Genomic DNA, 12,802 nt, shown 5'->3' with positions numbered 1-12,802 from the left:
TTCTGTGATAAGAAGGCTTGGGGTCATGGGTTCGTTGGCATTTGTCTCCTCTCTGTCATTCATGTTGCATGGAAATCTAATAATTAATTTGTATTTATGATTTCTTGAGGTCCACCAATGTCCTTGCCACTACCTGGAGAAGCCCCAGGGTTTGCCATGTAGAGCAAGTAAATCTGTTCTGATATGATATTTTAAGCAAGGGGTGCAAGAGAGACCAGAGAGGAGGAGGGGCAGAAAACCAAATGTGATAACAAAGCGCAAGAGCTATTTGCGATGAAATCCTTGGTCAGTATAAAAGTGGTGTGATTCCCATCCTGGTGCACATTTATGCCAGCTCATACACTGATTAACACTGAAAAGTAAAATCTTCTTGTTTGGACACTTCCCCACCCCGCTCTTGCCAAGCAGTTCCTGGTCTCTGCTCTCCACAAACAGCACATTGAGTTACAGATCAGAAAAGTGTATATTTGCCTCTTGTGCCTGCAGAGAAAATATTATCTTCTTTCCCCTTCTGTGTGGGCTTCTTTAGTTTTAATCATCTCAGTGTAAATACATGTATTCACACTTCTCTCATCCTCTCAACTTCCCGGAGTCACCTGATTTTAAGGAATGCAAAAAGCGCTATGAATAGACAGCAGCTCTGCTGACACCACCGTGGTGAATCTCAGTCAATATGCCACTTATCCCCAGGTCATTCAAATCCTATTTGTCATCTGTACTAATATCCTCCTCGGAGATGGTCCTATATCCAAACACACACAAATGATTCAGCTGACACAACACAGAGGGAGCATGGATCTCCTGTGAAGTGCCCCAAGAATAGAAGTATACTTGTTAAAAAGGGACATAAGCAATGGGTTCAGAAACCCCACTAACTTCATATTAAGCCTGACTTCTCAAGTCTGACGGCACCAATTGTTGCAGCACAAACAAACTAGTAGGCTGCAACAAGGCTTTACCGTGGGTCAGATTCTACTGTTTCTCCTTCCTCCAGAGGCCAGACCACACTCCTCCTCCATCCAACCCCTCTCCCACAACCCTCAGGGCTATTTAATCACTTAGCAGGAACGAGCTACAGCTGCACGTCATCCATGTCAATCAACCCACTGCCGCTGAGGCCAGGCCACAGCTGCACATTATCAATGCTGATCACCCCACTGCCTTCACTCCTCTGCAAGAACCCATGACTTCGATGAAAGAAGTGAAAAGCTATACTCTGACCAGTGTGCCCTAGAGGCACAGAGTGCTGTTTCTGAGACGAAACACAGCTGCCCAGGGAAAGAGCTTTCCAGAAGTCAAACAGCATCCTATCAGTTACACGGGTACCTGGTGCTCCTCCAGCTTCTGCAAGTGTAAATCACGGTACAGATAACGGTGACACGTTCATCCACACTTGCATCAAAGGCTTTTAGATAAAGGCAGACACCCATTAGGAAGTGGTTAGAAAATGTAAGTGCTGGGGGTTCTTTCACATGTGGCTGCTGCACTCTGCTTGTAGCTCCAGGGGTCTTTACATGGTGTATATTGTGTATTACTGCACTATTTGAAGGTTTGGGTAATTAATTAAACAAGAAAAGGCCTGGTTCGTGGTTCAGCTGGAGTTACCATGGCAGATGCTGCATCGTGCCTTGCCCTCTTGGGCACTGAAAGTACTCCTGGGTTCCTGTGGAGGCTGGCGGCTCCTGCTTGTCCTGGATTTCTGCTCCTGACAAGTTCAGCAAGGCAAAAAATGGTCTCAGTATTTTCTCCTGTGTTCTCATTTTGGAGATACATGGGTTATAAATAGAATTGGGCAAATAGCTGGCTTTTTCTGTGGTCAAATGGAAAAAGCATGTCTGTTGGCTCAAAATTTGTTTATTTAATGAATTATAATAATATGGTTGGGTCAAATGGAATGCAGTGTTTACTTTTTGACATTTCTTATCATCCTTTGTTAATGAAACTCCAGGAAATACAGGATCAGAGTCCCAAGCAGTCTGGGAAAGCTGCATTTAGATGGCTTCAGTAACTAAGTAAAAGTCCAAGGTGCCACTGAACTCTTCTGAGGAATGAAGTGACCAGAGTGATAAAGCCCTGGAGCAGGGAAAGCAACACCAGCTGGTGGCTGTTGAGTGGGGCCCCTGGGCTAAGCAGGAGCTGGGGGTGGCATCCCTGGGGACAGGCCAAGCCACTGTGTGCGAGGGCAGCTGCTGGGGACTGCCCTCCAACGTGAAGGATGCAAGTCTTATTCGTTTCTGCTTGAGCAGAACTCAGCCTTTCCTGTTCAATATAATTTGTTTCAGCTGCCTGAGATCGTTTCTTGTCTCATGGATTATCATTTGCATTCAGCTCCCACTCTGACCCAAATAAGTCTGGTATCTGGCTTCAAGCACAAAAGCATTCCAGGAAAGATGGCTTCAGCCATAAATCGGAAATAGTTAGCCTTTCCTACAGCAAAACTCAGCGTTGCTCAGCTGACTTCACATCGACAGTCCATCTTCACTTCTTGATCTGTTCCTGGATCAGCTACTGACTATCTACAAGGGATTTGGCACAATCATTTCACATTTGGATGGCTACTCCTACCTGTAGAACCGGTGTTAAAGTTAGGAAAGTCAAGGGAAAGTTAGGAAAGTCAATGGTATTGCAGCTTTCAACGGACATTTTAAGATTTGCTCTGAGATCTGGTGAATGTTGTCAGCTGTGCGTGGAAGGTTAGTATTTATGTTATTACTGTTACGGGAATCTGGAAAGCAGAGGGTATGTTTATATTTGTGAACACTTATTTGATGGGTGAACAGGAAAAAAATGCTGAGAGATTATCAAATCAAATAAAACTAAATAATTAAAATTTAAAATATTTTGACACAAATCCCTAGGACCTTTCCCCCAATATATCATCTGATAAGCTTAAATAATAAAGTCATCTGAGGAGACTGCAGTTAGCTCACAGCTAGTCTACAGGCTGTAAAAACAGGTGAACTTGTTGAAAATACTGTTCTCACGGACAAAGCAGGCAAAATTAATTTTCCATCAAGCTCAAGATTAAGCAAAGTTTGAGGACAACATTTTAAAATACATTTTGTTCAATTTATCTGTTTTCTTGTATTTTTCATATACAAGACACATAGCCATCTTTTATCTTTTTTCTGGATGTTTGAATTTTTCACATTTGTTCTAGTTCTCTTATGCCAACTTTCCACCATTTTTCCTCTAGGAAAATCAGAAAGAAATAGTGCTGGAAGTGACCCTGAGAAGTAATATAGTCTAACCTTTGGTCCTAAGACAAGATCAGCTATACCTGTCTTAATTTTTTCTAATGTTAGTAATTAAAAACTCTTCATGTGTAATCTACTGCAATGCTTCTCTGTCCTCATTGTTTGAAAATATTCCTAGTAGCTAATGTAATATCTAACGTTATTTTCCCCTTACTAATCTCTGAGCCCATTACTTTTTGTTCTGTATGTCACAGCCATTTGGAACAGAGTATTTTTTCCTCTTTGAAGTGACTTTTGCGTACCTGAAGACATATACTGTGCCACTTCCACCCTTTCAAGCCTTCACCTCGGGTTATGCACCCAGATGATTCACAGCTTCCTTGCAGATCATTTGCAGAACTTGCTACTTTCTTGCATGTTAGTGAGCCACGGATAACTTCTCTTGAGATACAGCAAGACAAACTTGAGTTAAAGCCAGCAATGTTCTGCATCGGTCCTACAAACATTTCAAGAGCATGCTGTCTTGCCTATGAGAATGTTGCGTGAGATGGTGTTGAAAGCTTATCTAAACCTACTGCTTCTCCCCAAGCTATGAAGCCTGTTGGCCCGTTAGGGAAAGAGGTGAAGTTTGTTCAACGTGTTTGTTCCTCATGAGCTCCTGTCTATCCCTCAGCCAGTCATTTTCTTCCAGGAGTTTAGAAGTTGTCTGATGATTTGTTCCAGGATTTTTCTATTAATAGCTCATACTTGAACTATTGTTTCTAGTTCTAACTAGAACTAGACTGTTGTTAGGAACAACAATCTAAAAAAAGGAGAATTGAACACATTTTTGGGGCTTCTTTATATCTTCTTTTAGAAAATTGCCTCTATTAATGAGAAGACGAATATTTCCCTCCCCTCCTCACATGTACCAAGGGACCTACAGCTTTCCCAGGGCAGCTAAGTGAATTCGTAGTTGTCCATCGCTTGTCAATCCCCATTGTTCCTCTGATGAGTAAGCAAGGAACTAGCCTTTTTTTTTAAATGTGAAGTAACAAAAATGTATTTCAAAGAGAAGAAAAAGTTCCTTTGATGAAAGACATCATAAAACTTTATATAGATTATTGCAAAGACTGAGAAGAGTATTTCTAATGTCACTACAGATGAAAAGAACAGTTATTAAGGTACTTTTTATTCTTCTTGAGAAGGATGCGTGAATCAGTGCAAACTGAATGCAGGTAATTTTCAAAGATGGGTACAACTTCTTTGAACTGCAACATTGATTAACCATTGCAATAAACTGCTGGTGATTGATTGTCCATCTCTTGAAGCCTGTGTGACTTTGTGCAGGAAAAGTTTTAGCCCAGCAAATCATTAAATTCAATCTTGATTGATTGAATTAAATTTCAACGGCTTGCAATGTGTTGTTCCTGTGGCTCCTGAGGCAGTGTAAATGCTCACTGAAGTCAACAGAGCCATGGCAGCTTAGACCAGGCAGAGATCTGCTCCCCAGGGCTTTTAGAAAGGGCTTTCATGGAAAGAGATGGGTGACTTGACAAAGTGCTCAAAAATAGAAATCCATGGGCAGCAGGTAGAGGAAGAAGAGCCTTGTCAGCAAAGGGGTGGGACAAGGCTAGTGGTGTCTGCAGGGCACAGGGGGCTCCATAAGGCACAGGTGGGACCAGAGCTGTAAGGCCTTGGGTGGGGAGGCACAGGGGAGAGGGAGGGTAAACACAGAGCTGTGGGTTATGCAGGGAGGGGCTGAGCTCCAAAGAGATGGGCAAGGTGGCTGGCTTGACCAGGTGTTTCTACCCATGCTGTTTTATTTTCTTCAGCACCAATGAGGATTTTGTCAGCCCCATGAGAGCCAGCACACCAGCCCCCCAAGCTCTCCTGCAGCTCTAGTGCTTGCTGCTCTGCTTCAGCAGAGTCCCTCCAAACAGCCCTGAGCAGAGAGGAGAACCATCTCCCCCATGACATCCTTCCCCCGTCCTCCGTACAGCGGGATACTTTCCAGAGACCCTGCTCAGCAGAGAAGTGAGGTACGTGTCACAAGTCCTGAAAGCGCCCACCACTCCAGCCACAGTACCACTGTATGTTAAAGTACTATAAAAAACCACACGGGAACAAAATACTGTTTCTAGAGCTACATGGAAATGAGTTTTTGCTGGAAACTGATACACGTTTATTAACAGTTCTCAGTCTATTGCAATGCTTCTAACAAACGTCACTGCTACACAGATAAGTTTGGTGATTAAAGAATGATTAATGACACCTGCCTGACCAACTGCACTTTTTTTGGTTATCCAGGCAGAAATACACATATATGCCAAATCCCACAGGTACTTGAAAAGGGTTCAGTTTCAACCAATTAATAAAATAGCCTGTTTAGACAAAAAGTAATTGTTCTCTGAGAATACGTGAATTCAACACTGCTAGAAAATCCCTGCCATCTGACGTAGAAGGATTTATAGGTTTAGTGGAAATTGCTTTCCCCACTGTCCAGATTAAATACTGCAGGATGATTTTTTGTATGAGTAAACATCCTTGCAATAACAATCAGACTGATAATGACTTAAAAAGAGGAACAGGATCTACATTTTTGTTTTCTTCTTCTTGTATGGACTATTTCTGGATACAGAACCTTCAGGTAACATGTTGACTGTCCATAAAATGCATTTTAGCATCTTCCTCCTGTTGTGGGGATGGGTTTTATCCACTGAATGCAGAGCCCACCGACAAGGAAAAGAAATACATGAGGTATACAAAAAAGGCAGGTGAGTCTCTTTTTTTTTTATATTTAAATAGCTACAGTCTGGATAAATGTAATGTTTCAGGTGAAGATATAATGACTAAAAGATAATTAGAGTTTGCATTTGCAGATCATGATCTCTCAGTCAAAAATATTTTCTGTTGCTTTTTTTGCCAATGAATAAGTTTTAATGCATTTTCTACAGTAAAAATTGTTGCTCCCTCCCAAAAAATGGGTTTGTGAGGTATTTCAGAGTTTGAAAGGGTGCAAAAAAAGAAGCATTTGCTTATATTTATTGTGGATTAAAATGTGGTAGAGTACCTACATGAAACTTGAGAGGAAATTGTTGAATTCACTGGAGATTAGATTGACTTGAGATCTCAAATGAAAATATTTAGAAGTTATTTTATTATTCCCATGCCATTTGTTTTATAGAGCTTTTGAGAGGGAAAAAATCAAGTATCTTTGCAAACTTCAAGAATATGGTCAGCTAGCAGAGGAAACAGAGCATTTAGTGTATTGATTTAAGATATTCAAAATTATTTAAAATGTTGTCTATTCTTCTCTCTTTCTCTCTCTCTCACAAAAAGACTATGACATTTCGCTCCCACTATCTTGTAGACAGCCATTTTAGGAGGTTTTGAGTTGAGGAAGGTTTTTTTGCTAAAGCTCAGTTCTGATTACTTATATTCTATTTGGGAAACAAAGTTTGGAACTTTGTATGAGGATTTTTATACTTAGGCATATAATAAGGTACACCTAGAGGTAAAATCCTTTGGGTTTCTTTTGGAGAATATAGCTGACACATTTAGTTTTCTATTCAAATGTTGTGTACTTGTTCTTGAGACAGACTGAACCTATGTTGTATCTGCTTTGCTGTACCGATGCTGTACTCTTTCTGTTCTGTAATGACTCCGTATCACCATCAATACCTTGAAGTGTATGGGGATAGGAATGCAGGAATGTCTCAGTCCTGAGGAATTCAAACCACTGCTGTTAGCCTTCAGGAAAGGTGACTGAGAGGTGGAAGGGATGGAAAGTGCAGTGCCTTTTTGTCTTCCTCTAGCCCCTTGTAGCAAGTCAGGGCTACATTACAGAGTGACTGCGACTCTGTCCCCGTTGGCACTTGGGGGTCCATGAGCCATTTTATACATAGGAAATGGCTTTAGTAGTGACACCACCTTTGTGGAGGTGTAACTGGGAAGGTGAATGGGGTGGCTCTGTTCATGATCAGCCCCCGGGGGATGTGTTACCAGAGACAGTATGGATAAAAGACAGCCACGAAACCTCTGTTTTTGCTGAGGCTTAGTGACAGTGGCAGCAGGGCTGATACGCTGGCTGTAGCAAAACAAAGGGATGAGAAACAAGGTACCACCATTTAGGCTGAAAAGCATCCAGCAGAGAGGAGTGTGTACACACAGCTGTGCTCTTGTTTAACATCTTTAACGAAAACTCCCACTGCACCAAACGCTTAACAGTGTCAGTGCAATTAAGTGACAATGTAACATATCACAGCAGCAGAGAGTTAAAAATACGTGAAAATGGAAAAGAAATAGCTATTGAGTTCGTGTAGGAACAACCTCTTCAGCCGTGTTTTGTATATACAGTGTGATTGTGCCAGGACAAGCCTGTCGGGAAGCCCCAAGGTGTGGCAGCTCTGAGAAGTTCTGCTCACCACCCTCCCAACAGGACCATGCTGGCCTGGGAGGTCATTTCTGGCCTATTTCTGCTGCAGTAGAGCAGTACTGATGCTAAGGAGGGCTGATGGGGAGAGAGGAGCAGAGCTGGCATGTGTCTGTAAGGTTGTCCATCAGCAGTGTGGTGCCCAGCACAGTGCTCGCTTTCCCCTGCGATGGGCTGGGCTGTGAGAGACCAATGGTTTTAATGGCCTTATAATTTGTAAAGACAAAAAGGATGATTATGGTCATCCATCTGATTTCCTGCTAAGCACAAACAACAAAGCCTTCTGTATGAATTGTACACTGAACCTCTAATTTATGATAATTACCTTCAGTGTCAAATAAACTCAGAATAGGATTGTGACTAGTTTGGCTTCCATGCATTTGGTCCTGTTCTGTGCTAGCCTGTCTCTTCTCCATCCATGTCTTTGCAGGTGGATCAAGCCCCCTTTTCATGTCTGCTTAGATATATTTAGAAGATTAATCTCTTTATATTTCCCAGTGTAGCATCTTTCCCAAGCCTTGATTTAGTCATTTGCTTGTTTTCCTCTGTCCCTTCACTGCTTTCTCAGGATTGACATCAGGACTGGGTGCAATATTTGTACAGTCCTCCTGTAGGTGCTGCGTACAGAGTTATTCCCATTGACCTCCTGGGATCATGGTCATGCTCTCCACTGCAGCCCTGAAGTGGAAGGTCATGTTTGCCCAACAGGATCGGGCATCTGCGTATGGCAGGGCATGTCATCTTAGAGGTACAGCCTTTTTGCTCTCATGTGTAGGTCCCTATACATTAAGATGCTGATCATGTAAGACAGTTTTGAAGTAGGCACGGTCCCCTTGCATTTCAATTAAAGTCAATGCCTGCTTTCATAGAATTAGATCCTGGAAGGACACAGAGCAAGGCAGGGTGCTATAGAACTTCAGAAAAAGCTTGCAGTGAAGATTGCTCCTGAACATTTTGTTATTGACTCTGTTTACCCTCCCTTCAACACTCAGCCCTGAATATCCATTATGCAGAAGAAGTTATAGCAAATGACTTTGTTACTCCTCCCTAGGCACTGTTATCTCTTGCTCCATACAGCTTGTGGTAAGGACCAGGTTGGAAATTCATCCCTTCACTGCAGCCTTTACATTCTGAAGGGAGCCTCGGTGGAGACTGAGGGGGGAAATCTATTTGAAGTGGGAAAGGCTGGCTCCGCACCACCACAGGATATTCAGGCTGGCTTGCTTTGCACCTATGGCCTCCCTAGCCCCCAGAGGCCCTTTCGGGGCACAAGACCATCCACTTGCCCTACTGTCAGGGCTCTGTGCCAGCCACCGGTGTTGGCAGGCAGCACAGGCACCTGCTGCGGAGAGCTGCCACCTTGGGTGTGTTGCCAGTGTCCTGCTGTCCCTGACAGACCTTTCCAGCTCTGCTTCTGATTCTTATGGTGCAGCTGACAGGAAATACATAGGCTTTTTGGCTTGTTTCTTTGGATGGGGTGCTGTGCTGCAAGTGTTGGTTTCTTCCAAGGAGACTCACTTGCTCTGAACTCTGCTTTTAAATTAAAACTCACCATTTGCTCCGCAGTTTTCAGCCCCAGGGCTTGTCCTTTCATCCTAATAAATCCAGCTGAGCCCACAGCCTTTGCTTTCTTGCTGATGTGGTGGATGGGGTGAATGGGGGCCACAGGGTCAGACACTTTCTCTGTCACAATTTTTGGCACAGCAGGTCCCCCAAGGCAGCCATTCTAGCATGAGACACAACGCCCCTGAAAAAGGGTGAGCAGACAGGTATGGTTTTCCACATGAGAGTTCATGCATGCACAACAGTCTTTTGGGGACTGGGTTTGTGCAACAGGAATTTTGCAAAACGTCCCAAATAATCCCTTAAATAAAGCTGATGAGGCTTTGGGACACAATGCGAAGTGTGACAAGAAAATGGCAAATAAGTGTAGGTCAAAGCATGCATACAGTCACAGTGAAAGCAGCAAAGTAGAAAGCTTTATTGCAGGACTTCCTACAGAGCACTCCAATATTGTAATTCACTGTAAAAATGTCTGTGTGCCAGTCAAAGACTCAAATACTTATTTTTGTTAATCTCCAGGACAAATCACCTCAAAGGAATTTCACTTCAAAGAGCAGCAATATAAAAATAAAACCTTTCTCACCTTGCAGACCTGTTTGCAGTCAGCCATGTGCAAATCCCGCAGGGTTTGCAAAGCTTTTTACTCCTGTTAAATCCACAGTGCCAGAAGTCCTACAGGAAGGAGCTGAGATCTGAAGCACCAGCAAGAGGGCTGTCTGCTGCTTTCCCAACTGCTCAGGCTCTTGGAAAGCCACCAGGCTGCATGAGGGCTACTAGAAGGATATGAGAAGCATCGCTAAAGGTCACAACATCGTTATGCCAACAAAAGGGCCAAAGCCTGTGTTGCTAATTAGACTTGCAGAATCTGCTAGAGAGGATGAGCGATAGGAAAAGAACTGGCCTGGAGCTGAGCCCAGGTTGTTCTGCCAAAGCTAACTGCTGGGGGAAAAAATCTCTTTTAACACTGAAATATCTCTGGACAGCATTATAACTACCTTTCAGACAAACAACTTTCAGCAGAAAAGATTTCACCGTATGAAATTGTGTAGAGATTTCACAAAAATGATCTATGAATCATGTTGGTTTAATCTTAGCTAAGAGACTCGCTTCATGTTTTTAGTCATGTCCCTACCATTTCCCGGCTGTGTTATGGTCATTTAGCCTTATTCTGTTCCCCAAATAGCAGCTCATTTTCTGCTTGTCTAGAGCTCCTGTCCATGTTTCTGTCAGTAAGAGCTATCTTTTACAGCAGTTGAATGACATCCTCTACAATAAGAGGCTTGTTATCACAGGGTCTCTCTCATGGCCAAAGATCTTTCTCTTATATGACATTTTCTGATGTTACTGCAATTAGCGTCACTCATTTCTAAGTGATGGGAGCCTCTCTGCATCATTATGGCCATGGTTCCTTCCCAGTCCTTTCTCAAAGGCTCAGCATCATACTAAACATGGAATCATTGAATCATTTAGTTGGAAAAGACCTTTAAGATCATTGAGTCCAACCGCTAACCTGGCACTGCCCAGTCCACCACTAAACCATGTCCCTAAGCACCACATCTATACATCCTTAAACACCTCCAGGGATGGTGATTCCACCAGCCTCTCAGGCAGCCTGCTCCAGTGCTTCAACAGCTTTTCAGTGAAGAAGTTTTTCCTAATATCCAATCTCTAAAGCTCTTGTCCTGTTTCTTGTTATTTGGCAGAAGAGACCGACCCCACCTGCCTACAACCTCCTTTCAGGCAGCTGTAGAGAGCGATAAGGTCTCCCCTCAGCCTCCTTCCCTCCAGGCTAAACAGCCCCAGTTCCCTCAGCTGCTCCTCATCAGACTTATTCTCTGGACCCTTCACCAGCTTCATAGCCCTATTTCACAACGCTATTTTGCAACATTTACAACACTAAACTCACTTCCCTTGCTTTTGTTGAATTTGGGTAGGACTTGGATATTGTCAGCTCCTCCATACCTCAGCCACGCTGTGTGCAAGAGGTCTGCACACTGCAAATCTCATGTGGCTATCCTGGTACCCGCACTGAGGCTGCCTCTTACACGTAGGGCAGCTCCTACCTTCTTGCCCTCCTAATGCTTTCTCTGGCCTTATAAATTCATCCCTAGCAGGCATTCTTCCTTTACTTTCCAGCAATCCTTAAGCCATTCTCTTGTCCTAGAGTTTTGCTTTTGTGTCTTATCTTCAGGATTGATCCTGAAAGCATTTATTTGCGTGAACAAAGCTTACTAATGCAAGCTGTCTTTAGATCAGATCTTCAGAGTGCACAATAAGCCTGTAAAAAGCCTGTTGAAAGCATTGCCTATAGGAGCACATTATCAGTAGCGAGCCAGATCCAGTGGCGCACTGAGCACCCACAGCTCCCAAGGCACTGTTTTTTAGGATCAGCAGGTTGTGTTGTGCCTTGACACCATTTGCACCAGCAATGTGACAAGCACGAGAGCAACAAGAGGCCCAGTATGGGCTTCAGGCCGATGCAACTGGAGTCTCTCCATCTCCCCTGCTGGTATATTGCCATTCCCTTTCCTCCATTTGCCTCCATCTCCTTCACTCCTTTCCCCGCTTCATGGTTCCTCCTTCTCTGTTTTTTGGCCCTGGCTTTCTCTGCCCTTCTCTTCACTTGCCTCATTTAGGTATCCCTAGGCACATCTCCTGTCCCTGTCACACAAGCTCTGCCAAGTTTTCTGCTGTTGCTTTCCACTTTGTATTATTCTGTAACTTCCTTCTCCCCTCCAGCAGCTGTTGCTGCTGCCTGTTTTAGCTCTTTTTCCCCTTTCCAGAAATCCTTTTCTTCCGTCCAACAGTGCTCATCTTCTTTAACCTATTGTTGCCGAAACCTCGGAATGAAGAACTTACCGACACCAATGTGATGCAGATAAGCAGACACTTCTTTATTAACGGCCGGGTGCGTGAGTGAGTCCTCTCACGATCAACGCACACCAAGTTTCAAAATCATACACCATATATAGAACTTAGTCATGCATATTCATTAATTATTCATGAAAAATCATAATATTTCCCAAAAATCATTAACATACCTTCCTCCCAAATCCGATTCAGCGCAGTAAAGGTTGGAAAAGTCTAGAAATGGGTCTAGGGTACAATTTGGGTAGGTGGTATATGAGTCGGTGGTCGCGATCTCCCCCTGCCAGAATTACCTTTTACTAAAGTTCACGGTTTCTTGGCAGGTAACTACAAGCTGTTCCAGTCGACTCTCCCCAGTTCCCATTAATTCTATATTCTGACATTTCAATACACTTTCTGCATACAGAAGACTAGTCAACTACAAAGAAATCCTCTCCCCAGTTCCCATTAATTTTACATTCTGACATTTCAATGCATTCTCCTAGTCTACCTGTAAATACTGCATGCAATTATTTTGAATCTTAAGTCTGTTATCTAGGTTATAATCATTCCTACTAGGTGATTCTGACCTATTCTTCTGGCCTTGGTACAGGGCTGTACAGAGGATTTCATAGCAGCTTTTGTTGTGCAACTACTAGTTTCATTAAAATATATTTCTTATTCCTCTATGTTTCTATTAAAATTATTTTATAAAATCAAATAAAGTTAATTAATTCTAACTTATCAGCAGATCTGTAACACTATTATACATTAACTTATT

General features: G+C 43.0%; 1 protein-coding gene across 6 annotated transcripts in view; it reads left to right on the top strand.

Moving 5' to 3' along the window:
• Window positions 1-2,105: 2,105 nt before the first annotated feature.
• GABRR1 (gamma-aminobutyric acid type A receptor subunit rho1) overlaps window positions 2,106-12,802 on the top strand; it is a 36,280-nt gene continuing 25,583 nt past the window's right edge. The window contains exons 1-3 of one of the 6 annotated variants that reach the window (XM_027785974.2): window positions 2,106-2,693; window positions 5,012-5,218; window positions 5,818-5,953. In XM_027785974.2, the coding sequence (XP_027641775.1) occupies window positions 5,832-5,953 (122 nt within the window). In that variant the 5' untranslated portion in view covers window positions 2,106-2,693; window positions 5,012-5,218; window positions 5,818-5,831. Of the gene's footprint in view, window positions 2,694-5,011; window positions 5,219-5,297; window positions 5,954-12,802 lie in introns of those variants that run through there. The other 5 variants (XM_027785970.2, XM_027785972.2, XM_055810578.1 and 2 more) reach the window with 5 other exon arrangements.

This window comes from Falco peregrinus, chromosome 7 (genome assembly GCF_023634155.1).
Source record: "Falco peregrinus isolate bFalPer1 chromosome 7, bFalPer1.pri, whole genome shotgun sequence".
NCBI lineage: Eukaryota > Metazoa > Chordata > Aves > Falconiformes > Falconidae > Falco > Falco peregrinus.
Note: the sequence above shows the minus strand (reverse complement) of the source record. Positions and strands in the feature narration are given on the sequence as shown.